At 41.9% G+C, this 27,338-nt stretch overlaps 1 protein-coding gene across 1 annotated transcript in view; it reads left to right on the forward strand.

Moving 5' to 3' along the window:
* Nucleotides 1–27,338, forward strand: part of ddb1 (damage-specific DNA binding protein 1) — a 62,616-nt gene that overhangs the window by 8,207 nt on the left and 27,071 nt on the right. The window contains exons 6-15 of the mRNA XM_030078443.1: nucleotides 631–728; nucleotides 9,144–9,302; nucleotides 9,931–10,014; nucleotides 11,945–12,061; nucleotides 14,853–14,955; nucleotides 19,153–19,228; nucleotides 19,306–19,414; nucleotides 21,349–21,527; nucleotides 22,627–22,790; nucleotides 23,894–24,001. Of these exons, the coding sequence (XP_029934303.1) occupies nucleotides 631–728; nucleotides 9,144–9,302; nucleotides 9,931–10,014; nucleotides 11,945–12,061; nucleotides 14,853–14,955; nucleotides 19,153–19,228; nucleotides 19,306–19,414; nucleotides 21,349–21,527; nucleotides 22,627–22,790; nucleotides 23,894–24,001 (1,197 nt within the window). The remainder of the gene's footprint in view (nucleotides 1–630; nucleotides 729–9,143; nucleotides 9,303–9,930; nucleotides 10,015–11,944; nucleotides 12,062–14,852; nucleotides 14,956–19,152; nucleotides 19,229–19,305; nucleotides 19,415–21,348; nucleotides 21,528–22,626; nucleotides 22,791–23,893; nucleotides 24,002–27,338) is intronic.

The raw sequence follows: 27,338 nt of genomic DNA on the forward strand, positions 1-27,338 counted from the left end.
GTGATATTGGCAAATATCGTATCATTGTCTAAGGAATCAATATAATATCATATTGTGATGAAACTTGTGATTTACACCCTTAATCTGTACCATTTAATTTGCCTTTAACAGTTTGGGGAACTCACACGCACTGAAGTTCATTCAGTTCAGTACGCAACATGATCAGAGCTGTTTGAGGAATAACCGATCCTGTGTTCCCAAGCTGTCCAGTCAAAATACATTTGGTATAGCGATGTAACCAGTGTAGGCTAGGCCAGTGTCGGGGTTACCACTAATCTTATCATGGCTGCTAAGTCCAAGGTTTTCCCTTTGAATTGGGCGTTGCTTTATTGTCTGCTGGTTGGTTAAAATGTTGTACAAAAGTTTTTTGGGCAAAGTAGAAGTGCGTCAAAAATTGGTAGTGGTATCTTCTTCCCGAGTTCACCAAATATATATACTCAAGCGAAACTATGAGCCCATAATGATGACACAAACTGAGGTGCGGGTTTTCTGAACCGTTTCACCCCTAATGGATGTGCTGTTCGAGGTAAATGAAGAGATGCAATGAGGGCTGTGGGTGGCAGGAGAAAACTAATTCTCAGAAATAACAGCTTTCTCTGGGAACATTTTGTCTGTGTGCTTGTCTTTCAGTGCCAGAGCCATTTGGGGGAGCTATAATCATAGGACAAGAATCCATCACTTACCACAATGGTGACAAATACTTGGCGATTGCACCACCCACTATCAAGGTAATGACACTGAATGATGGGCATTATCAGTGCTCTGTTCCTGTCATCTGTCTTTTTAAGAAGTATCACGGTCACTTGTCCTCGGATGTTTCTTAGTCTTTCATTTTTTTTTTGTATATGAAGACCTCAGATATTTTCCTCAGGCCAACACCCGAGTCCAAAGGAAGCCCAATTAAAAGCACTGCAGTATGCTGCAGTATAGAATTGCTTCACTTAATTTATAGAAAAACACTAAGAATCCTGTTATCATAGTGCAGTGATATTGTATCGGGAGCAGGGAAATATCACACTCTTTAATTAGGAGGTAAAGCAGAAAGACAGCTCATTAGTTGCATCTCACACAGAGCTACAAACGCCACAAGCCTGTAGGCAGCCAGGTATGTGTGTGCAAAGACAACATGAACATCATTTAAACGTTTAAGATGTGCCACAGCATATGATCGGTTTAGTGATGGAAAGTTCTGTATCAATCTCTGTCAGGATTCAGCAGGTGTTCTGGGGAAAAAAGCTCCTCTAATATTTCAAGTTGTGTCAAATTAACTTGAGGTTTTGTGGGAAATAAAGTCCCATATCCATCAGCTTGCTGACATAAAAAGTGAAGAAATACTGTAGTTTAACTGTCATTAGTTTCCATGTGGGAATACAATGATATCCCATGACTTGTGGAAAACCCAGAGGTGTTGATTGCATAGTTTGCTCATCCTGAATTTTGCAATACATGTTGTATTTAATAAGCAGCTTTTCACCAGAGGTGACAATGACTTTGCCTCCCCATAGACCACCATTTTAGTGTGAGCTTATAAAGATTAAGTTGCAGTCTGCACCGCACCGCTCACATTCAACACAGCTCAAGGCCCCAAGGAGCTCCTTAGCAGCAGCATCCCACATCCATAATTAGGAGAATGTTCTCCCACTATCTCACTGCTCGCTGGTAGCATGGCCTCATAAAATTTGGAAAGAGCTTTTGAAATTGTTCAGATGTGCTGTAGCACCTTCTGCTTGAGAGTGCTGCAGCGTTGCCTTGTTTGTCCATGTCCATCATTACAAAAAAAGCAAAAACAAAAGCAAACAGTAATCATGCTGCTACCTGCTGTAAGTCATAGACAGTACTTGTTTATGGCAAAACATTTTTCATCAATTTTCATGATATGACTGGAGGTGAAATAATTAAATGCATTATAAATTAACCTTCTTCTTAGGCTTTCCTCTTCACACAGAGTAGGAAAGCCTGAAGGAAGGTCCCCGATTATTGTGGAAAAAGAAGGAAACTTCTTTTTCCATCTGTGTTTGAATGGGAAAGCACAACTTGTCAATAAATCCCCATGATTTGTACACTCCTCTTCAATAGCGTGATTGAATTTTGCTCCATATTTCGGTGATTGTTTTTTGCCTTTACTTTTGCCCAGGGGAAAATATTGTGTAGTTCAAAGAAATAGCGGAGTTTTATCAACCGGCTATAAATGGGTGCAGTGTTGATCGATCAACCTGTAGCTGATGCCTCCAAAATCACCACAATTCGTGTGAATTGGCTTTTCGGTTCAAAAAGGAAACAGTTTTTCAGTTCAACAAGGAAACAAAAGTTGTCAGGTTGTTTGCATGCAGGACTCCTTCTCCTTCCTCTTCGCCTTCCCTGGAGAGAAGCTGTCCAATGAACTGTCGGTATGCCGATGATGAGTCACGTAGGTAGAGCTGGAGAGAGGGAAACGTAAGGGAATTCAAAGCTAAGAGACAAGAATACATTGTGGAGATGGTGTGTGGAGGAGAATATTTAAGGATGCATCATGACTTGTAAGTCTAAGGAAAAAGTGTGAGATATGATTTTGATCATTGCCAAGGCTCGATAAATATGTTAAAAGAGGAGAGAGCATAGAAAAGAGTCTGCATTTCCAGACTGTTGCTTGTTTTCTAAAAAGCTTATCAGATATTGTAATAATAAATTAATCATACAAGCAGCGTATTTTGATTTTGTTCACATTTGTAGCTGGCAGCTTAATATGTTCTCCATTGAGTGAGCACGGCAGAGCGATCCCAACACCTGCACCGTATTACAGTTACTCATTTGAAATATAAAAGAAGCCTGGTGACCCTAAAACAGAGAAAAGGGCACGGTGCAAGCTGTGAATGAAATCATTTAACATCTCTGAACACGGGCGAGGCAACCATCATTAGTCACATGGATGGAGAAAACAATGAGGGGCTCGTGAAAGCATCATCAGGCACCTGGTGTGATGAAGCCGCCGGCACATACAGCAGTTGGAGTATTTACATGCCTGATAAACATGTCGCTGTCAGCAGTCTGAGATGTGAAACAGGGCTGCATGACAGGGAGGAAATTTCACACCTCGATATTTATGCCAAATATCTCAGTAGCGCTACGATACATGATATGGGTTCACACTTATTTGAAATTTTAAGTGTAGCAACAGTGACAATTGAGCTCTCTTCAGAAAACAGCATAATAATAACAAATGGATGTAGAAAATGCAGTCACTTCACAAAGTATTTTAGTGATCAGTACCAACACATCAGTGTCTGAGGCCAACCCTAACCCTAAATTTGGTATCATCCATCGTAACGTTTTTCTTTTTATGGACAATTTTAGAAAACAAATGTTTTACCTTCTTGACAGTTTTGGCGTGAATCTTCCGCCTTCATCAGAAGCGTCACCAGAATGTTAGATGGTGACGTGCCTTATCAGCTGGTGTTACGGAGGACGTGACCTGTCTGTCAAATTTGACAGGTCGGTCACGCCTCCTGCTGTCAGTTCGCCTCCCTAGGACTGCGGCCCAGGTGTGCGACAGCATATATGCCCCCTCGTCCCGGTTCATTGTCCTGCTTGCACGTTTTTTAATCTCCACTGCCTCCATAATCCACCGTTGGTAGCGGTTCTCCTCCGTGCGCACGACTTTTGATCATTGCAGAAGGGAAAATCACATCATGAACTGGGAGGAGGCAAAAGTCGTGCGCACGGAGGAGAACCGCTACCAACGGTGGATTAACACCAGCTGATAAGGCACGTCACCATCTAACATTCTGGTGACGCTTCTGATGAAGGCGGAAGATTCACGCCAAAACTGTCAAGAAGGTAAAACATTTGTTTTCTAAAATTGTCCGTAAAAAGAAAAACGTTACGGTAATTTACTTAGGACATAATGAACCTACACCACCTACCTTGGTATCATCCATATTGTTGCCTTTTGAGATAATATAGCACATGTTCATATCTAGATAATGATTTGGTAACAACAAACCGTTCAGCCCTGATGTTAAACAGAGTCTGAAATAAAAAAAAAAAAATCCTCCTAGATGTCTGGAAATGTGAGTCTGGAAAAATCTGGAGTTTTTGGAGTGGAAAATGTACATGAACCCCGAACGCTCCTCTTTTCACAGTGTCAGGAAAATACAAAAGTCTCCACTTTGATGTACAATAATGTTTTGGCAACTAATTAATAAATTGTCATTCATCGGCGCAGTAGGGAGAGCCGGGTCATGGATATCAGAGGCACCACCAGCATGGGGGAGTGATGGGGATATGTGAGCATGTCCCGCTGTTTTTGCAGACTAATCTTTCCTCAGTGGGAAAACCAGCTGGATTTCCCCGTAGCACCTAACAAGCTAATTACCTGTCTTTCAAACGAGAGGGATGTTACAACTTTGCCAAGCCGTGAAAATTAAAGTGGAAGCATGGCTTGAGCTGGAAAGATGTAAACAAAGCCACAGGCATGATGACTGGGAAAATAGATTTTTTTTTTTTTTTTGTTCCCAAAGATTTGATCAAGGGAGAAGTTCACTCAGCTTTTAGACAGCGATGATGATGATAGCGGTGCCGCCTTGCTCCTCCGCTCTTGACGGGTTTCATTTGGAGGAAGAAATCTTCTCTGAAACGGCGTGTTGTGGCAGCATGTCTGGATCACTCCACAGAAATACACAGTTACAGATTAATTCAGAAAAGTCTTCAGCAACATTATCTTTGCAATAATGCCACCTCAGAATATTTAAATGTAACTTAAATGTAACATGCAGCGTAACTTTTTGTTCAGATCACTTTAGATTTTTTGTTTTTTGTTTTTTTTTTTTGAAGGACAAAATTGGGCAGTACAGTTGTCCCTCGCTATAACGCGGTTCACCTTTCACGGCCTTGCAGTTTCGCAGATTTTTTTTAGTGCAATTTTGCATGCTTTTTTTTTTTTTTTTTTTTTTACAGCGCATTGTGTTCTGCGTCCTGATTGGCTAAGGACTGTAGACCATTGTCAATCAACCTCCTCCGTGCCGTGTCTCCTGTACAGTACAGAATGCGTTCATTCTATAATACTGGACTTCTTTTTCTACGAAGGTTTGAACTTTGAGAGTTTAAACAAGAGAGAAAAGTGAGAAAATGTTAATGCCTGTCTGAGAAAAGTGTATAAAGTGTGTAGTGAGGGGTTTTACAGCCTTAAAACATCTAGAATAATTATAAAAAATAAATCTGACTACTTCGCGGATTTCGCCTATTGCGGGTTATTTTTAGAACGTAACTCCCACGATAAACGAGGGACCACTGTATATGATTCTTTGTCTCCATGTGTGTGACACCCATCTGTCTCCAGTGAGTCATGTGATCAGTCAGCTGTTTAGTTGTACACCTGAGGACAGATGTAGATAGAAATGTGCAAATGCTCTCTTTGCGTCAGATTTATAAAACGGTGCGTCGGCTTGGTTCTGCACGTGCCTCTTTTCCACTCCCACTATTAACCATGATATAATCACGTATGAAGACACAACCTTAACCAGCTGCTTTCATATCCGTTCTCCGCCTGCTTCACCAGTCTACACCTGTCAACGAAACAAACATGAAATAAAAAAGTGATAGAGACGTGTATGCACGGTCAGAAAAAAGTCATTCTGGTCTTATAAATACCAGTTTATGTCTGTGTAGAGCAGGGGTCCCCAAACTTTTTCCTGTGAGGGCCACATAACTTTTCCCTTCTCTGATGGGGGGCCGGGGTCAGTTTGTAACAGAAAAAGTGATGATTGCAGGGGTGCCTAAACGTAAACATTTATAGTTTTCCAGAAAGCCACACATAACCAAATATTAATAACTCTTTCCCGGATCTTCACAGAAAAAAAAGTCAGGAAATAAATAATAACACTATTAATGAAATAAATTACACTATTTATGAAATCAATAAAAATCAAATAACCCTCTCTGGGTTCTTCACAGAAAAAACAGTCCATGGAACATTAACTTTCTGTTGTGCCGTGCACAAACTTAACAGGTAAAAGTTCAGCTTAGTTGTCAGAGCAGAATCTCTTACTTATATGCAGGGACGGTTTTTGCTATGGGCAGTGTGGGCAACCGCCCAGGGCGCAATCTACTTGGGGGCGCACGAGAAAAAAAAATTCGCCAGTTTTCTAGACTACCGTATTGACCCGCACATGCCGTGGCACCGGGGTACCATCAGTCGGCATCAGGCGGGCCGGTCTGGTCTGCCGGATCTGACAGGTGAGCGGCTTAATGCCGGCCAGTGCCGGCTCGCCTGATGCCGACTGATGCTGCCTTGGTGCCGCGCCCGACTGGTGCCGCGGGGGCGGGGGGGTTGGATTAGTAACATGAAAGGGCGCAAGCCAGTAATATCGCCTAGAGCGGCAACATAGGCAGAACCGCCACTGCTTAAATGACTCATATGAGCAGTCTCTCAAAGTTCTTGTGTTCCTTCCTTATAATCCTTTTGTAGGTTCCAGTAGGCTTGTCACGTTCTATGCGTGTATTAGTCTCGATCGCGTGGCCAGACTGAAAAAAAAAAAAATCATAATGCGTCTCTGGTATTGTTCAGGGGGCCGGGCCAAATGTGGAGGCGGGCCGTAGTTTGGGGACCACTGGTGTAGAGTAACAGTGACAAAAATGTGGCTTAAAAAAAAAAAACAAAAAACAGAAGGAGGTAATAAATAAATACCTAGGATAAAATTTCCACCTGGTGCATTCTGTCTGATTTGTATCCATATGTGGATGAGTGTAGCTCTGAGTGTGTCTTCAAAGTGTTTTGAGTCAATTCAAACTTGTATTTAGCTTGTTATTGAATCACCTAGGATGGATGTTTATGCCGGCTCTGAACAGCACCTCTGTCTCGGTCTTGTATTGGAGCTCAGTGTCAAAATAAATTCAAGCATTTACCTCAACCACGATAAATTAATTATAATTTATGTGTCGCCTTTATACACTCCCGGAGACAGCTAAAGGTCTCTACAACATAATACTCTGGACGATCATGTTTTAAATATGCCAAACTGTTAAAGCTGTGAAATAAAGGAGTGCCTCACTTAGCTTCATGAATTAAATATTTTTCATGGAATTCATGGAGACACTCAGGTGGGCTTCCGCTGACTCTACTGAACATTTTAACATAGCGCACAATGCACATTTTAGGAAAAATACAAAACTTTGAATATTAATCAGATTTTGAACAGCCATGTTATCAATGCAAACTAAATGTTGCATTAATTTTAGTTTCAGGTTCTTCAGATTCACATCACATCAGCGAGCTGGCTGTGCCGCTCTCAGACGAGCAGGAGAAGAGCATGCACTAAGTCAGACAAAGCCTCCTGAAACCCTTCAGCCTTAAGGTTGCTTCAGACTCTCTCGTGTTAGTGTTAGGATCTGTAAAGAGTTTTTAATTGAGATGTTAAATCGTCCAGCAGCCAGGAACTTAACACTGATGCTCAAAGAGTTTACAGAGCACACCACTCTCTCTCCAGGGAACGACCAGAATATAATCTTCAATCTGTTTTTTTAGGCACAAGCTCATTTTTATTCTGGTATCTGTAAATTCTTGGTTTACCGCCCCTCCCTAGTCATGTAGTCGGGTCTAGACTTAATGACTTCATGAAATGGACTCTTACTTTCTTGATTTGTTGTATTTCCTGTTGAAACAGGAAGTTTGGGTGGGACATGGTGCAGGGCAGGATCAATCACAAATGCAAACCAACAGGACAGACCAAACCCTCTGACCTAATAGGATCTCAGTTTGGGAGAGAAACACTATTTTATTTGAAAGGACAGGTGGATGAGAGAGGATGTTTAAAGATTTGTCAAGGTTTTATAGGTTGAAATTTAAATTTACACCCACTAGTCACTATTTAAGATGCTCTGTTTTACAGGAATTAGACATCATGTGTGGTCATTTCACTTTGTAATATCTCTCGTCTCTATACACCTTTATGCTTGTTAGTACTCTTTGTTCTCAGTATCTTTTACGAAGGTTTTGTGTCTTGTAGAGCCTGCCTACAAGATTCAGTGGACGCTCAGCGCTCTACCAGGAATCTACAGTGAGAGTATTTCACTCATATTGGCCCCTAAAAATGGAAATGTGCAAGCGATAAAAATTATTTACGAGCACAGTGTGCAAGTAAAGATTGCAATCTAACTGTTATCTTTGTTGCATTAGCTTACCATCTTAGTACAAAACAGCTGTGATTATTAAAAGACAGTGAAATACGAAGTGGTTTATAATCCAGCCGCTTAACACCGACTACCGGTCTGCTAACAGAATGGCTTCAAATATCATTAAAAAAACAGAAAGCCCAGTCTGTCCTAACTTTTTCCCAAGGAGTACATGTGCCTCTCAATGGAAAAAATAGGAGCACATAAAGAAATTTAGGGGCACAGTGATAAGTGCTATGAACAAAAATTTATCACGTACATATTTACACTGCACGTGTGTACATGTGTGTGCATGTGTATTAAAAGCTTTCCATTGGCGAACCAGCAGGAGGCTTTTATTGTGAAGCAGCTACAGGAAATTCTACACATTTGCATGCAAGTAAAAACAAGCAGTTTTAAAACAACCAGATATTTGGGGCTCTTGTGTAAGTGGACGGGTGGTCAGCGCTAAGAGGCTGGACTGCAAACGTGAGGTGACGGATGTTTAATCATCACAGCTGTTCGGTATTTATTTTTACATTTCGCACATCGCTATTTTTAGAGGACAAATGTGAGTGAAAGACTCTCACTGCAGAGCCCTGATGCTGACATGTGTAACGGTGTATATAAGCTTGTCATACCACGACAATTACATAACCATAAGGCTGAAAATCAGTGAAATGGTCCTTTAAAGCCTCACCTGGGGAGCCTCCTCCTCTGCGGGGTGTTGTATCTCCTCAGCATATCTTTCAATAATGAAACAATCTGAGGACAGGTCTCTGTGTGTATGCAGACATACTTAGACACGCACGTGTAAATAATAAATGAGGTGACGATGAAAATTTAAATGTATTTTTTTTTTCAGTTTTTTTCTTTCTTTCTTTCTTTTTTCTTTTTTTTTTTTTTTTCTTAAATCGTAGCAAGTCATCCAGGAGCCAGTTTCACCCCGAATCTGGCCTCAAAAGTTGGGCGGCACAACAATCTAAATGTATTATGCGTGTTCTGTTTTTCCTCTGCAGCAAAGCACCATCGTCTGTCACAACCGGGTGGACCCCAACGGCTCGCGCTACCTGCTCGGGGACATGGAGGGCCGCCTCTTCATGCTGCTGCTGGAGAAGGAGGAGCTAATGGACGGCGCCGTGGTGCTGAAGGACCTGCATGTGGAGCTGCTCGGAGAGGTCCCTTCTCTCTCTCTCTCTCTCTCTGTCTCCCTCTTCCCGTTCCTTCTCTCCAGCATTTCTTTTCTCTTGTTTTTTGCTTGGCTTAGCCACCCTCTCCCTCTCTCCTGCTGTCTTTTTCTTTCAGTATCTTCTGATTTTTTAATGGTTTATAGTCTTGGCAGATGCTAATGAATCAGTCCACACTTGTTTAGAGGGTGGGGGAAAAAAAAGGATCTCTGCTCCTTGGGGGTTGTTTGCCTATCGTTTCACCTCTTAATGTAAAAAGCTCATTTAGACACTGTGTTAGAATGCCTAAAACAAAATCCAGCGTTCAAAGCAGATGGGATTTGGCAGGTGATATCTCACCTTAAAAGACTTGTTGAAGAGTAAAGAAAGGTGAAATGTTTTCTTGCAAGTTTGCTGATTGATGCTGGGGTTAGTATTTGTCAAGCGGAGTCGGAGTGGCTGAGCTGGAGAGGGAGATTGCTTTTCTGATCATTATAAACCAGGTTGTTGGTGCCGAGGTGCTGCTCCCTGATGACTGGCCAGATTGCCTCTAACAGGCCTGATAAAATGTTTTCATTGTGTATCAATAAAACCTCAGTCTAAGAGGCTAAAACGGTTTTATATGTCTCTTGGCCGACAGACATCCATTGCCGAGTGTTTGACCTACCTGGACAACGGGGTGGTGTTTGTCGGCTCCAGACTGGGCGACTCCCAGCTGGTCAAGGTAAGCTGCCAGAGGCCACACGGACCTTTGATTGTGGAATTTATGGAACAGCAGGGAATCTCACACCTGCCTTGGGAATTTGGGAGATTAAACCTTTTATATAAGCATCGCTAATCACTGATTTTTACACCTTTCAGAGTCAAAGTTCACAAAATTACACAGACTAACATAGAAAATTAAATGAAATCGTAAGATAAGGTCACAAACGGCTTCACAAAATAACCACAAATGAAATCACGTCATCATTTTAATAGTTTTTTGAGTGAAAATGAAAATTATGATTGAAAAATTTGCATCCACACTGAAATCATGAATCAGATTGCCATTGCAAAATTGGTCAAAATATTTTTACCTTTTTTTTTTCACTTCAGTATAGTTTGGTATTAAAGAAAAAAAATCTTGCTCAGTGCTACCCCTTCTCCACATTGTTATTAAATAATATATCTTTTTGTACCATATTGTTGAGCTGTACGATGCTGCAAAATTCATGTACCGCTCCTTTAAAATGCCCTACTTTTTGCATCTTAATTGGCACCTTTTGAAGATGCTCCAGAAACGTATTAAAGGGCTAGTTTGTGTTTTAGAATAATGGGTTTGTATCACTAACTTACAGACAGATGTTGTGTTGCATGGAGCAGAGCAGCTGTGCCCGGCTGCAGAGCCAAGCTACAGCGCAAGAGAAGAGAACCAGTGCAGCAAACAAAATGTATTTTAAACCACAAACAAATGCGCTGCTTAAAAAATTCGATATCCACGAAAGTGTATGCCATATTTCCCATAGTTACTAAAAATGTGACATTTTTTTATTATTCCATATGAGATTAATTTGCTCAGGCTTTTTCTCTTTAGTTTTGAAAAAATAATAATTGTTATTGTTAGTTTATAATTGAGGCATCAAAAAATCATTGCACAGGGAAGTTAGCGACATCCATGTGAGCAAAAGATAGATAGATAGATACTTTATTCATCCTGAAGGAAATTCACAGTTTTCAACAATATCCACAGATTACAAGATTAAATAAATAAAAAATAAAGAATAAAAGATGACACCAGAGATCTAAGTACCCAATGTGCAAAAAACGTGTGCATAGATGTATAAAACTGCAGTCCATGCAAGCTACTGCAAGACAGGTGTTAATTTTTTCATTAGGCACTGTGTTACCTGGTGCTCTTCAGCGTGTGTCTCTCTTTATCGCTTGGTTATGTTAAATTTATCAGTGACGTGTGCACTGCACATGAGAAGTTGTCTCATAATGTGGAGTTTGAATGTCTAAACTCAGAGCCACAGTTGCATAAGGCTAGAATCGATGACAGGAGTACGATTCCATTTGGTGACCAGGACAAGTTTCTGTTACTACACCCAGGAAAAGCACAAGAACCTTTTTTACTTTCAGGGGAAAACAAAACAGCGAAGTTGTGAGGATGTACACACAACAGCTAATCAGCTGAATGATACGCACAAATGCTCCTCTGTGTAGGAATACGGTACTTCTTCTGTGAAACAAAATAGCATCCATGGAATGAGACCACAGTAAAATGACAAAAATATGGGATATTTGGCTGACTGACTTTTGTGGATATTGAAATTGTAAAAATATCAAATAAATGTCTTGCGGTGTAGCTTGGCCCCCCTGCTGAGCGCTCTGAACACGTCCAGCCATAAGTTACTCATACAGCCCCGTGTCCTAAAATGCAAATTAACCCTTTAAGTCAGAAAACTCTTTTCTGTAGTTCTGGAAATGTTAAAAAGTGTTCATAATATGGGAAAGCAGAACATGTGGTCCATTTTTTGGACTATGTTAACCTGCATTTTCCTAAAGTAACTTATGATGTGATATGATATCTGAATCCTGAACAGAATTTCTCCCGGCACACAGTTTTGTACTTTCACTCTGGTGTGTATTGAGGCTTGTGTCTGTATTTTGTCCAGCTCAACGTGGACAGTAATGACCAGGGCTCGTACGTGGCGGTGATGGAGACCTTCACCAATCTGGGGCCCATTGTGGACATGTGTGTGGTGGACCTGGAGAGGCAAGGCCAGGGTCAGGTAAATACCAGCAGGAAATTCAATACTTCATCGATCTGATGAGGGAAACCATTTTTTGCCAGCGGCCAGTGCAGAAAAGAAACTGCAAAATAATGTGTTGAAAGGATGAAAAAGACTTGCTAAAGCGTCCAGCAGAGCATGCAGACAGGACAAGGTGATTACTGAAATCACTCTAACAGCGGCTGAATGGACTTAATAGAGGATGGTCTGTATTATCCATAATGGTGTTTGTTTTGCCTTTATCATCCTCTTTGTCACCACCTCCAGGGAGTCTGAGCAGATACCGCTGATGGATCCAGCTTTCTTGAGTTTTGTTAACACTATTTTTGTCAGCAGAATTAAACGTGCCACCTACTACGGCATAAACCTGCCACCGGCCACAAAAGCTGGGGAGAGTCTATTGAGGATTTTCTTGCTGACATCAAACGCTCCTGTTTCCTGTGCCTCTTCTTATATATGCACTGGTGGTCTTCTCGCTCTTGTTGAGTTCTTTGCCCATGGCCCCCGTGTACACCTGGTATTAACATGCGTCTCATATCCCAGTTGTGTCTAGATATGATTTAACCGGACTACATTTTCACTTGAGGTTAAAAATTCATCCCACGTACACACATTTAAATTGGATTTTTTTGTTCCCTCGCCAAAATGCAGATTACTGTGCATGTCATTTCCTCTCGTAATATTTGCATCCTTTAAAATGGATGGCAAGAACCCTGTCTCGCTCGCTCCTTATCCTTGAGTATCCTGACAATCCATCATCTTTATCACTTCTGTACGCCAATGTTTATTTACGTTTAGCAGTTCCTAAGCACAATTTGTAGTTTGGACACAGTCCGATCGCCCACGGTGCATGCTAATGCCCGGTGTAAAGGGCATCGCATTTGGATGCCTAAATGCTCATTAGAGCACACAATTTCTGCTCCTTCCTCACTGATGTTGAAAACTGTGATAAACAGTTGACAAAATGTACTTACTGTAAGTTGTTTGGACTGAAGCATCAGCTAAATGACAATGTAATGTAATGAGGAAAGGGCTTGTTATTGCTTTCTTCTCCATGTAATATATGTATGTTTTTTTTTGTTTTGGTGTAGATGAAAGCAGATGAATTTGTCTAATTACAGCTGGTTCTCTGACAGATCATTTAAAAACATGCAGAAACATCATAATCTGTAGCTTTTTTTATTGGAGCTTTTTTTTTTTTTTTTACCCCTGTTTGTTGATGTCATTGAGGTGGAGGGAGATGAAACAAGCTGAAGTGAGGACAGATAGAGTACAGAAGGTATTTCTTGGCAGGGTGTGAGACCAGACTTCAGGATACTTGATCTGGTTCCAAAGGCAGCGGTCCACTAGAGCACTGAATCATCCTCTGGGCACCGAGCAGCACACGTCCATCCACACAGTGTATTCAGCCACACACACTGTAGCTTATTCCAGTCTGCTGAAGGCCAGGCCCGAGTGCAGTCACAATTGTTTTAATTTGCCACGTGCAGCCAATGCACAAGGCATTTGACCTGGTTAATTGGTGCTGACATGTTACAAGGCAGTTTCCACTGTGCAGGATAACTGCAGTAGGTGCAGGACAAAATGTACCAGGACTTTGCATTTAATGCAGACAAGATGTGCTGAAATGACAGTGAGCTGAACATAAAAATGCATTACAAGTGTACAGTCAGAGTTGGAGAATGTAGCAGCACTGGCATATTCAGAGGCATAAATGACAAATGCACAGAATACATGTAGCTTGATTGATAACCCAGCCATCTTATATCAGTGTCTCCTGTCCAGATTAGCAGGGTTCATTGTGTGTGTGCGTGCGTGCTTGCTTGCGTGTGTGCGTGCACCAGGACTGTGCTTTGAACTGTTATGTGGGTTGCCAGGTTTTGGGGGCTGATTTCCACTGGGAAGGAGAAAGTGGTGCAGTCAGGTGGCAGTGCAGGTGGATAGGGATCATGTGGGTTTTGATGTTGGCATTGTTCATCTAACAAAACCAGACGAATCCCATTCAGCCCTCGTTGAAGCAAGCTGTAAAGACACCTGGCCTGCTCTTTTAAAAGGGTGTTCAGTCTGAACACGGCGGTCGTGCCTTTACTGAGGAATGGACCAGTCGGTAGCTCCGCAGACAGTCGGTATCAGCTTTAAAAAGGAATATCTGTAGCGTTCCAAAAAGCATTTTTACTGACAATATTGAATTGCTTGTGAAATTGGGCTTTTTTGTAACAGTTTTTCAAGTTTGCAGCAGAACAAACTTACGTGGCGTTTCTGAAAAGTCCATTTTGCGCCTGCTTTTGTATTTCCTAGCTTCTTTTTGATGCTGCGTGTCTCCAGTCAGATACTGAACTGGCTTTTTTTCTGAGCATGGAGCTAGTTGGCTAACCTTAGCTTACAACATACACACAGCAGCAAGTCCTCATGAAAACGCATTAGTTTGGAATCAGTATGTATGGTGTTGAGGTCGCAGCTGGACAGCCATCAATTATTCAGAAATAACAGACTGCAGAATGCCTTATTTGACCCAACAGAACTGTGTATTCTGTATAGCTATGTAACTGTTTTTACCACATTTACCACTTTTTTTTTTTAGAGGTCATTGTTTAAACAATTTATTGAAAGAAAAAAGTCATAAGAAAGAAGTCAAGGCAAGAAGCTACTGTGAGTTAAAAAATAAGTAAAGGATAAAAAAAATATAATTGCAAAATATCAGGATAAATGATGTAAAAGTTTAAAGAAAAAAAAACTCCCATTTCAGTGCTGTGTCTTTATCTCTCACCAATTTCCGCCTCTCTGCCTTCAGCTGGTGACCTGCTCAGGTGCCTTCAAGGAGGGCTCTCTGCGAATCATCCGCAACGGCATTGGGATTCACGAGCACGCCAGCATCGACCTCCCGGGAATCAAAGGTTGGTTTTGTGTGAATGAGTGTCTCTCTCGGTCGGTTTCCTCCCACCGTCCAAAGACATGCAACACAGGTCAATTAGAGGTATTAAATTTCCTCTAGGTGTGAACGTGTGTGTGAATGTACGTGAAGGACCAAGCAGATAGAGACAAATTATATAAATCTTTATCGCAGACTAAATGTCCATATAAAATAACAACTATTCATATATAAAAACAGAAAAACAAAAAGATACAAGATACAATACTGTGCATATTTAAAAGACATGTAGACTGTTGTTCCAGTGTCGTCTCAGCTTTGAAGTGAAACAATAGCAGCTCTTTAGAGGGTTGACCAGAGCCTCTACTATAAAGTCCTCAGACTTGTCCAGTCGACACATAAATCCATACATCAGTTGCATCAATAGTGCCTCACAGGTAGACACACCTGAAGATACAAACAATTGACTGGCACTATGCCACCTCGGTATCCGAAGCAGCAATCTCAAAGCATCATTATATGCTACTTTCAGCCTCTGCATACTCCTTTTCTTGTAATTAAACCACAGTTGAGCCGTGTACAGCAGCATGACATAAGATGTGAACAGGGAACATTTTACAGAATCTCAACACATAGAAAACCTTAGCAGCATATTGGCCTGAGAGTAAATTTTACAACGCTGCCGATAAATATCTTTGTCGTCTGTCCAGTCATTACATAAAACATGACCCAAGTATTTTATTTCTTCACATATGCCAAGAGGACTGCCAGATAAAAGTTAGGGAAATTTATCTTCCTGTCCTGATTGCTTCTGACAATCATTATGTGGCTTTTCTTGGCATTATACACTACTCACAAAAAGTTAGGGATATTCGGCTTTCGGGTGAAATTTCAGGATGAACCTAAAATGCATTATAACCTTTACAGGTGAACTTAATGTGACCTTCTGTAAACTTTTGAATGCACATGTCCAACTGTTCAGTGTTTCAGTACTTTTTGCACAAGTTGCTGTTCTCTAACAAGGAGTTTAACGGCAAAATTCACATCAGGTGTTTGATGCTCCAGCTCATGGAGGTCGTATCATTAGGGAATGGCTGCTGGAGACTGGGGTACCTCAGATGGAGTGGCCTGCACTTTCTCCAGACCTGAATCCCATAGAAAACCTATGGGATCAGCTGAGTCGCCGTGTAGAGGCTCGGAGCTCTGTACCCCAGAACCTCAATGTCCTGAGGGCCGCCCTTCAAGAAGAGTGGGATGCCATGCCTCAGCAGACAATAAGTCGACTTGTGAACAGCATGAGACGTCGTTGTCAAGCTGTAATTGATGCTCAAGGGCACATGACAAGTTATTGACACTGACATTTTTTGTTGTGGTATATCCACCACTGTTGTTGGCTTTTGTTTCAAGAAATTGTTTGAGATGAGGAAATCACCAGTGTATGCTTCTACTTAAATGCCCTACTTTCATGATATAATATCACTGTAGCGTGAACTTTTTACATTTTCCATAAATTTCTCCCAAAAGCCAAATATCCTTAACTTTTTGTGAGTAGTGTATTTTATATCATGATGTATGCAATACTGTGAGCACACCCTCAGCATCTGTTGCATCCCAGCACTATACGGGCTGAGAAGGACCAACCACAAACAAAGGACCACAAACAATAAAACAGCCAGAACAGTCTAATAAGTTCAGAGAATTTAATTTCCTTACTGTGATTCAGCCTTTAAAAACCAGTAAAAGCCAACACTTACGGCATATCACGTTACTGACATCATGATCTAATATTGATACATTGCCTGAACCCTTGCAGGTGGCGAGGTGTTGTGTGTTTCATGGCTCGCTTCGTTCAAAACCTTCTGGCAGTTGCCATGGGGATGCCGGGAGATACGTTTTTTTAATTGGTATAACAGCAACAAGCATTGCAGTTCCTCCCATCGTAAACTGTCAAGATGAAGAATTCCAGCGGGTCCTAACACCGGCAAAGACCCTTTAATCTGAGAAAATTAGATTCTTCTCCCAAGATTGTTCTCTGATGCTCTGATGCTTGGGAGAGAGACAGAGGCCAGTTAAGGTCTGCTCGTACTTGTTAAGCTTCAGCTGTTTATTGACCGGCCCTGCCCCGAAAGTCTCAGCCGCTGCCGCCTCGCCTGAGCCTCTTGATGAGAGGCAATTATTCACTTAACCAATCAATGGCCCGCTGAGAGAGAGCTGCAACCTTAACATCTAACATCACATTAACATTTGACAGATGGAATAGTTAACGCTCATTTGGGAAGCTCGCTGGATATTTTCTTTGTCCAGCTGTGTGGATCGATCGTCTTTCTTTTTGTTTGCGGGGTGTGAAATTTATAAAATGACACACCCTGTGAAGTGATTTTAAAAAAACGTAAGTGCCAACTGACTGTGAAGGGCCTGTTGTCATTTTGTAAAATCCAAAAGTGCTGAGGGTCATTTGCCAAGCAGAACAGATTTTCTAGAAGATTTCTAGAACTAGAAGATTAAAAATCGCTGTACAGCTGTCCCTCGCTATAACGCGGTTCGCCTTTCACGGCCTCGCACTTTTGCGGATTTTTTTTTAGTGCAATTTTGCATGCTTTTTTTTTTTTTTTTTTTTCTACTGGATTTATTTTTCTCCAAAGGTTTGAACTTTGAGTGTTTAAACAAGAGAGAAAAAGTGAGAAAATGTTAATGCCTGCCTGAGAAAAGTGTATGAAGTGTGTAGTGCAGCCTTAAAACATCTATAATAATTGTAAAAAATAAAGCTGACTACTTTGCGGATTTCGCCTATTGCGGGTTATTTTTAGAACGTATCTCCCGCGATTAATGAGGGACCACTGTAATTGATCAAATAGTCCTCATCAGATGTTATTTTCTCTAAATGTAAACAGTTGTTTGTATGGCTGTGTGTCCATGGCAAACATGGACACACATGTTTGCCATGGACACATAGCATGTGTCCATGCTATGTTGCGTTAGTGCCATCTTGTTGAGCAGTGGCATTGTGGGTAACACCTTGTGGAGGTAAAGAAGCTCTATCTCTCTTATTCAGCAGTGTCCTGTGTTCAGCAGCAACATTATTTTCAACCTGTTGTTTAATGCAGAAATAAATGATACACTTGAGTTTGTGTAGTAGAGAGAAATTGTTGGTCTGTCTCCGTCTCTATATGTGTGTGTGTGTGTGTGTGTGTGTGATTGCAAGAGAGAGAAGGAGCAAAAGGCACAAAATATAAGTGCAAGTGACGATTTATTTTAGTGTGAAGAGCTCCCTGGCAATTTATTTTTCTCTATTTATAGCCGATGTAAGATCAGCAACAATTTTTTTTTTTTTTTTCCAGCGGTCATTCCAAATTGTTCTCAGGTGGGCGACGCGGCTCTTCAGCTCGATGTAAACGGTTTCTAGCGTTACCTCATGAACGAAATTTGACCTCACTGGCAGTTTGCGTCCAGCTACAGCTCTCTCACTTTTGTCACTGTTCAGATTGTTCAAATTGGGATCAAAATCATGATGATCGGCCTTTCCTTAATATAATATATTAATAACCATGTTGTTGGTTAAAAAAAAAACTTTTGGGGGGAAGGAACCACTGCTGCCTTGCTTGAGGGTGAGGGGAATGTACTGACTTATTTGCAGCGGCAGGTGGATTTTCTTTAGAGCTGCACCCAACTCACAGTTTCTTGAGTCGACTCGGGGTCGGCGTTTCAATACGATGATTCGACATCGGCCGAGTGAAAAACATGACGACGTCCTGTTGGCTTTGTCAAATTTGTGTCTCAGATAAGGGCCAATCACATTTGTCTGTCATGGGGACAAAAAACCGGAAGCAGTTAAGGACTACACGTCACCAACAGGCGCAAAAAATTCTCAGAAAAGTAATTGTAAGTGTAATGTAAATATAATTTTCAAGAATTGGTCACTGATTCGAAAAAATCTGAATCGGTGGTAAAATTTGGGAATCCAGCAGACAGGAGGACCAAAAAGTTATTGAAAGAGTTAGCTCCAGTTTGCCACCAGTAAGTTGCTGGTCTCTGATAAGAACATTTTAGTTGCAAGTGTTGTATCTGATTTCCATTTCCTTTGCTGGAGAATTGTTTTTTTTTTTTTTTTTTTTTTTTTTGCAACGGCCAAAAGTATTCCTCCAGCTTTGATTGCATAACTGTTTTTATTTTTGTGTGAAAAGTAACTTTTCTCGCTCACGCCCTCTCTTTAATTCTCTCCAAGGACTGTGGCCGCTCCGCTCTGAAGCCGGCCGAGAGACGGATGATATGCTGGTGCTGTCTTTCGTGGGTCAAACACGGTGAGTTCTCGCCGCACAGATAAAGAGTGTGCAGTCGATTCCTGAGCGCCTTATCTCAAGAGTGTGTTTTCTCCCAGAGTGTTGATGCTGAGCGGCGAGGAGGTCGAGGAGACGGAGCTCCCAGGCTTCGTGGACAACCAGCAGACTTTCTACTGTGGCAATGTGGCGCACCAGCAGCTCATTCAAGTACACACACACACACACTCTTCTGTCATCACCATTAAATGCATGTTCTACCTGCTGGCCCTCACCAGACGACCTTCTCAACCACCTGATCGTTAAAATTTTGTCTGAACTTTGTGAGCCTCCTCTCCTAGAATCGTCTGAGTTACAGCTTTCATAGATCCTGGTTCAAAGTAGGAATATCGCCTAATTTAATTTTCAAATTAATAATTGAACCGTGGCCTTCTTCCTTTTAATAAGATGTACTTTGCTGGAGCTTTTCTCATACATGATTGAAAGGGGCCGTCTCGAGAGCGATAAAAATAAAAGGACTTAACTTCATGTTCTTTACACTTTGTCGAGATGAATATTGCACTTTATTTAAATCCAGGGTAAGCCTTTTCTTTCTAAGATGGATGAAATCTGTCACGAGTTCCTCTCCACTGTTTGACCTCCAAAAAGAGATTTTTTAATGATTTATAATTCCATCTGTTTTTGCGAAAACATTGTCGGTGTCCTAAGGCTGCCACGTTTTACAAACTCTGACAGGACCCCTGCGGAGCGCTGCCTGCTGCCCAAAGACATGATCTCGTTTCAAACAATAAAAATCAATAGCACCCTGAAAGCATCATTTTACATGAAACAGTTGGAGCTTCATGCTTTGGTCAAAACATTAATCAGCTCCACAGCTGTTGGGAAACAAGAAAATTCCTGACAGTGCGTTCTGATGTAAAAATGATGTGGTTAAATTGTACCACCAAAGAAAAACTCCACTTTTTTTCCCCCATTTTCCACCGCAGTAGTTCAGGCACCAGAGGTGAAACTTAAACCATCAGTTTATGGAGGGAAAGTGCTCGGATTTGAACTGTACTGCCAACAACTTTAAAACTGGACAATTTCATCTTCATAACTGCTCTGAGAGACTCTAGTATGGACATTATCTTGAATATAGGCTATAGTTTCACATCCCATTAACCCATCCTGTTATGAGCTCCCCCCTAACATTTTAACACCCACATCCATAGCAGGGCTTGTTATGTGCTGCTGCTTTCAGGCCTTTTCTGAATCGTCTGTTAATGAAGCTTCTTCAGCGTTTGGTTTTTCCTCTGACTCTTGTCTTATCTTGTCTCTGTCGCTGTAATTCAGATGTTGCACACCTCTTTCTCAGATTGTGTGTAAATTATTGTTTTATTTTCCTCATCTCCTTACCACTAACACACCCATTTACTGGAGGTCACTAGCTCTTTTGATACATGCCTTTTATATTAATAAGCAAAGGAACTAGATCTGGCTTGTGAATTGAATATTCAGCGAGCTTATTTTTGATGTCTGTTGCTGCCGTGTTTTTTTTTTTTTTTTATATATATATATATGTAAAACTAAAAAAGGATCAAAAGATTTAATTCATTTTGTTTTCACCTGAGCCTTTTTCCTTAGCATCTAATCAGCAAAATTTTAATGTAAATCCTATTTTTGTCTTATCCTTTTCATCACATTTCCCCCCTTTATCTCACATTTAACGTCTTTATTGGCTGCAGTGGAGCTCCTGCAAGTTTGCATTCACTTTCAAACAGAGTCTCCCCGGGTTGAAGGATGCAGCACGCCAGCTGCATGTTAAATAGCTGGAGTGGAGGAGAGGGATGTGAAGAAATTTATGTTCTCTTCTCTCCAAAAGGAAAAACATGGCCTTATCACATTTTTATGAGCATGAAAATTCAAAGTCCATGTAAAATACTGTTCTTGATGAGTGTGTGCTTTCTGTCTCATTTCTGTAATCAAAAGGAGAAAAAGCACAAACATGTGACCCAGTTACGCATGACACAGGATTGAATCTGTTTCTTGAGAAGCGTGTCAGCGTCTGGCTCCCCATCCTCCTTTTTGCCGTTTCCGGACCTGCTCTGTAAAAATAATCCATCAAAGGAAAAACGATTTGGATTCTAAACTGCGTGTCCGTGCAGATCACGTCGGGCTCCGTGCGCCTGGTGCTCCAGGACAGCAAGGCCTTGGTGAGCGAGTGGAAGGAGCCGCAGGGCAGGAACATCAGCGTCGCCGCCTGCAACCACACCCAGGTGGTGCTCGCCGTGGGACGGGCCCTCTACTACCTCCAGATCCTGGCTGGAGAGCTCAAACAGATCAGGTGGGACACACACACACACACACACACACACACACACACACACACACACACATACACACACACACAAACTAACTATGAGCTCACAGCATAGGCAGCTTGGGTGATGTGTTGCTCTCGAGTAGGGGTGTAACGATTCATTCATTATCTTGATGAATCAATTTTAAATTGCGGCGATTTCAATGAATCGATGGGCCAAAAGAAATCAACAGAATGAATTGTGCTGATGTCGGCCTGAATCGATATATAAAGTGTTTGAATTCAAGGAACAATACAACCCAGGCCTCCACCAAAGTTCAGATTTGCTTCAAGAACTTATGATCGACCCTCAAAAATGGATGCAAAGTATAATTTTGAAAAAAGTGGTTCCTGTGGAACTCATAGAAAAGCAGGACTCCTCCTTTTTACACTCATCAGACGAAGGCTCTGTGATTTCTGCGATGCAGAAAACATGAATGGAATCGCAGAATTTGATAATGAAAATGGAATCAGCTGCAAAACATGGATTATCACGGAATTTGCCAAATGTGGATGCATTTTGGGTTTTCCCTACAATTATAAGCATTTTTTCACAGGAACAGAATAGAACAGATCTATGCTTTATCACTATTGAAGCACTTTATTTAATTAAAAAAATAATGCATTGAAATTCATTAAATTTTGAATATTTTCTTATTGAATTGTTGAAATTTCATTCATCCACCACATTATTAGACACTTGTTGATGATAAAACGTGCTTGAATTCTAAAACACAGAATTCGGAAAAATTAAAATGGAAAACATGGAATTTGGGGAAAAAAAATTAAATGGATTTCATAGGGCCCAAACAATTCCCACTGATAAGGAAACAAGGAAGCATGGAGGACTGATGGGCTGCTGACGGCCACTGACAGAAGGAGGGAAACGGCCTCGCGGTGCCACTTGCCGTGTGAACTCACATTTGCACAGATGTACAGCATTTCCCACCTCATCTCTCTCATTTAAAAAAAAAAAAATCTTGCAGTGTTTGCCGTGACTCATTTCCTGTCACTGTGTGCGTGTGTGTGTAGAGGTTGACCTTCAGCCCTCACTCACATCCTCTTGTGTTTGCACCTCCCTCAGCACCACGGAGATGGAGCACGAGGTGGCCTGCCTGGACATCACACCCCTGGGCGAGGGCGGCGGTGAGTCACCCCTGTGCGCCGTGGGACTCTGGACCGACATCTCAGCCCGCGTGCTCAAGCTGCCCTGCTTCACCGCCCTGCACAAGGAGATGCTGGGAGGAGGTGAGAGGAAGGAGAGGAGGCGCACTGATAGCAGAAAAGTCGCTCGCACACTGGAGAGCTAGGAGAGCTTTGTGGACGGAGGTGATGGTAAAATGGCGAGTAAAGTGGCAATTAATTTGATCGCTTTGGGTGGAAAGAGTTTCTTAAGTGCTTACTAAGTGCTTAATGAGTACATAAACTCAACCCACAGGCTTAACACACCCAGCATGCCATTTAGGCAGCTCGTAAGTATGTTAACTTAAAATGTTAAAATATGCAACAGAGTACTTGACTTACTTCTGTGGCTCAACTTATGAAAAAGTCAGCAGTCAGTGGAGACAGAGTTTCATAACAAACCAAACTCGCTCAGGCAGGAGGACCCTTATTTTCCCATTAAAAATTTCATCCAAGAAAAAAATGTTTCCGCTCCCGTCTTTTCCACATTGACATGCATTATTTTACAAATACATCTGATTGACAGCTGCTCGAAGTCTGCAGAGTGAGCTCTTACTTTGCTAATAAGCAGACTCTGACTGCAGGAATAAGTTATGGATGAGTTATGAACAGGAAATCCCCACCAGTAGCTGCTAGGCTATCTCAGTGGTCTTTATTCGATAGCTGCAGTTTTGGAGAATACTTGAACAGCTGCAGATAAGCTATGTTTTATTTTTTTGCTAATACGTGAATTCCATTTTCTATCCCAGATTGGGTTTTTGCCACAAAATGGAAAACGTATTTCTCAGCGTGTCAGTGCATAATAATTGATATACATTTTCCATAGAAATGTGTAATTGTTGAAAAATGTGTTCCATTTTGCAGACTTTTAAAAGCCTCTGATTTGTGGAAAGTTGGATTGCAGCGGTCAGCACGGAGAAAGTTTGAGTGCGGGTAGAAGGACAAGACTTTTCAAGAACCTGCAGTATTCAGATAGAATCATCTCACAGAGTTACTGGCCGGTCTCACGACGACCCCCGATTGATTTATTCGCCACAGTCAATTTTACTGACATTCACAACTCTGGCCCTGTGCGTGTGTATGACTCCATATCAGAGTCTAAATAAATCATTTCACTCTGTGTGTGTGTGTGTGTGTGTGTGTGTGTGTGTGTGTGTGTGTGTCCCCAGAGATCATCCCTCGTTCGATCCTAATGACCACCTTTGAAGGCAGCTACTACCTGCTGTGTGCCCTTGGAGATGGAGCGCTCTTCTACTTTGGTCTGGACCTGCAGACAGGTGGGTCGTGTCTCACTCAAAGCCCGTTTGTGCCCGTGCATCAAAATGCCGCAGTGTCTACACGAGGATCGGCCGATATCAAGGCATTATGATAATACCAGGGCATTTAGAAATCCGGAAAAGCCTCATTTTCAATACCGATGTCTTTCTGTTAAACGGGTATGGAGATTCTGCACTGAGGTGATTTAAACCCAGCAAGACTTGTCTAAGGCTCACTGCATATCGCTGTCTCCATAAAGACTCAGATTCAGGGCCCTATCTTCCTCTGCCTCTTGTGTGTGTGTGGTGTGGCCGGGGATTTTACTCTCAGTACAACCTTGTGACACGTCCACTTGGACACATGTGGCTCCACCTCCCGAATTAACTCGCCTATAATATAATATATAATATGTATATAAAGCCAACTTGCTTTAGCCTCAGTAGAAGCCCTGAGAAAATCTACCTCCCTCTCTCTATCGCGGGTTTAGGATTTAGGATTTAGGATAGCGCATCCTGCCCTTAAAGGCAATGGCACCTGGCACACTGATTGGTTTAACTGGCGTAACGCTCAAAACACGCCTATACATAATATAGCGGGTAGCGCAGGTGTTTTGCGGATAGCGGGAGGTGCACAAGATAGCAACTTTTACGGGGGAACACCTCTTCCTAAATCCTAAATCCGCAAATAGCGGGTTTAGGGAGTCTGGCGCAAGATAGGGCCCTCAGAATCACAAATACTTTATTGATCCCAGAGGGGAAATTGAGTAATATCAGCTCTTCAGAAACTAAGGAACACAGTTTTGTCACTATGCTGATGATTGTACATTTTATGTAATTGTTCAGTTTATATAATACGTTTTGTAAAGGTGTCGTAATCCCAGGGGGTGTAGAACTTTCTGAACCTATAGAAGAGCATGTAAATACTCAGATTAAGCTCAGATTAAACAGGAAGACACCTGCTGACTTAATCCTCATAGCAGGCAAGAAAAAACTACCGAAAAACCAACAGCTGTAACAGGGAAATCTTGAGAAGGAGCACACCTGGCCAGACAGGTGGGCAACAGGTGACCAAATTACAGGCGGTACCGTCAAAATGCAAAAGAAACGCATGTTGCCCTATACCGTATATCCCGGAGAAATGTCAGGACGGTATGAAGGTATAAAAAAAATAGATGCCATCCAAGCCTAATCCACATCGTAGATTTACGTGGCTCCTGCGTAGCCCACAGAAGCTACCGTCATCGATTATGTGCACCTCTTTTTAGAAATGTGCTCGGGGCGATGCAAGGAGACGCCAGACACCAAAGTCTGTGATTGATCCACCGGGCCGCTGTATGCTGCCTCCATGTGTTGCAAGCTGATTTCCACTGAGCGTGAAGGCAACACGATTCTGTTTGTTGTCTCTCTTCAACCAGCTGCAGCCGAGGAGGAGCTCTACCAGTCTGTTAGGATGCTGCAAATTCATCCCCCAAATTATTCAGACCGCGAGAGAAAAATATCCCGAAACATCAATTTCGACACAGCCGGTGGATTCTCTGTTTCAGGGAATGTAAGCAGTGATGCTTCCGTGTTCGTCTGAGCTTCATCACAACAGGATTAATAAAATCTTGACTCCGCTGTCCGGTGTTTCAGAGATCAGCTCGACGTGCTGCAGACTCTCCAGCACAGAGCTATAAATACACCGGCGTATAACTATGGCAACACTTCAGTGCAGAAGTATACTTTGACCTCACGTCCTCTCATGCAGCAGCCACATGAGATTATTTTAATTTTCACATCTCAGTATGTACAGAATTGAACAACTGGGACCACATTATTTGGGGGGTAACAGTGGAGAAAGCAAAATGTAAAAGTGACTCAGTCTTCATTATTGCTTTCGACCCGCCGGGACGTCCAGCAGCGTCCTGTAAGGTCCCTCAACAAAACACCGCTAAAACTCTGCTCTTTGATTGAGTGTGTGCTGTTTACTGACCAAAAACACACAGTGATGCAAATGCATTGACTTAACCTGCTGTAGCTTTTACCTCACTGGGTAATAATCCTTTTTTCCAGGAGTCAATATTACTATTCTATATATATTCTATGTATACTATTATATAAAAATGTACTACACACACACACACACACACACACATCAGTGACTTTTACCAGCAGCCGATCTTCATACAAGCAGTGTTTTTAACAGCGGACTTGAGTGGGCTGACTTTTCCCTGGAAATGTCGCTGGCCTGACTGTGTTTTAATGCCAAAGTGAGAAACTCTAGGCAGCATTTATTAAAAGTTAGGCTGCGCGGAATAATTTTACTTCATTTGTTTTCATAATTAACCGAGCAAACCGCTCCTATGCATTTGATTATGTCTGAACATAATGGAGTCACAAGCAGGGTTGTCACAAAACCCAGGAAAAATACTGATGTTTGATTCTATTTTCAGTTTCCACAGGGACAAATGACACCGTATTAAGGGAACATAGAAAATGGATTTCATCTTGGACAAGAAGACAAATAAAATACTTTTCAGGCACAAAGATTTTTTTTGCTTTCGTAAAAAAAGGCTTAAAAAGAAAGTTATTTAACCAGACTGCCTTATCTTAGAGATTTGAAGTGTCCACCTGTTTTTGTGTTGAGTTTAATAAAGACGTCTCACTCTGTTTACTAGTGAATAAAACTGTTCCAATTGAGACTCAACTCATGCTAGGAAGTTATTGATGTTAATCTGAAATAACGCTGAGGCGATGAAACAGAAGAGGAGAGGAGAGCAGCGGTGCACCCTCTCTCTCTCTTTCTCTCTCTCTTTCTGAGTGTGTGTGTGTGTTTGTGTGTCTGGCGGACACGGACAGAGAGAGGTTTTATTTTTTATTTAGAGAAAAACAGTGCACTGTAGCGCTACAGTTGGAGAGCAGTGTTGGTACCTGTTCACATTTTTAGTGTTTATTCACTGACGTGTCGATGTCTTTGACAGCCGTAGTCGCATGTTCAGTCGGATCAACGTGATTAAAAGGTTACACGGCCAACAGTGCTGATGTAATGCAGTATATGGTGTGTTTTCCTCTGCTTCGTTGTGTTTTTATGTCTTTGTGCTGCATACAGTTGACTCGAGGCGGCGGGGGGGGGGGCTTCACCTCTCGCTGCAGGTCACGGGACGTCTGAACGAGCACGTCTCTTAACACGGGAGCTGAAATCAAACTCCTCAGCTCGGCTCGACGTCTGCACCGTCCTTTACTGTCTCACAAAGTCATCGTCTAACGTGACTAGTGACCCTTATTGATTTATCTGAGCGAGGACAGTTTTTATTGGCATGCAGCCGTTGTTGCGAGGTGATCTCAGACGCTGGTTGATCCCCTCCCTTCCAGCTTATGT

This window comes from Myripristis murdjan, chromosome 3, assembly GCF_902150065.1.
Source record: "Myripristis murdjan chromosome 3, fMyrMur1.1, whole genome shotgun sequence".
NCBI classification, from domain to species: domain Eukaryota; kingdom Metazoa; phylum Chordata; class Actinopteri; order Holocentriformes; family Holocentridae; genus Myripristis; species Myripristis murdjan.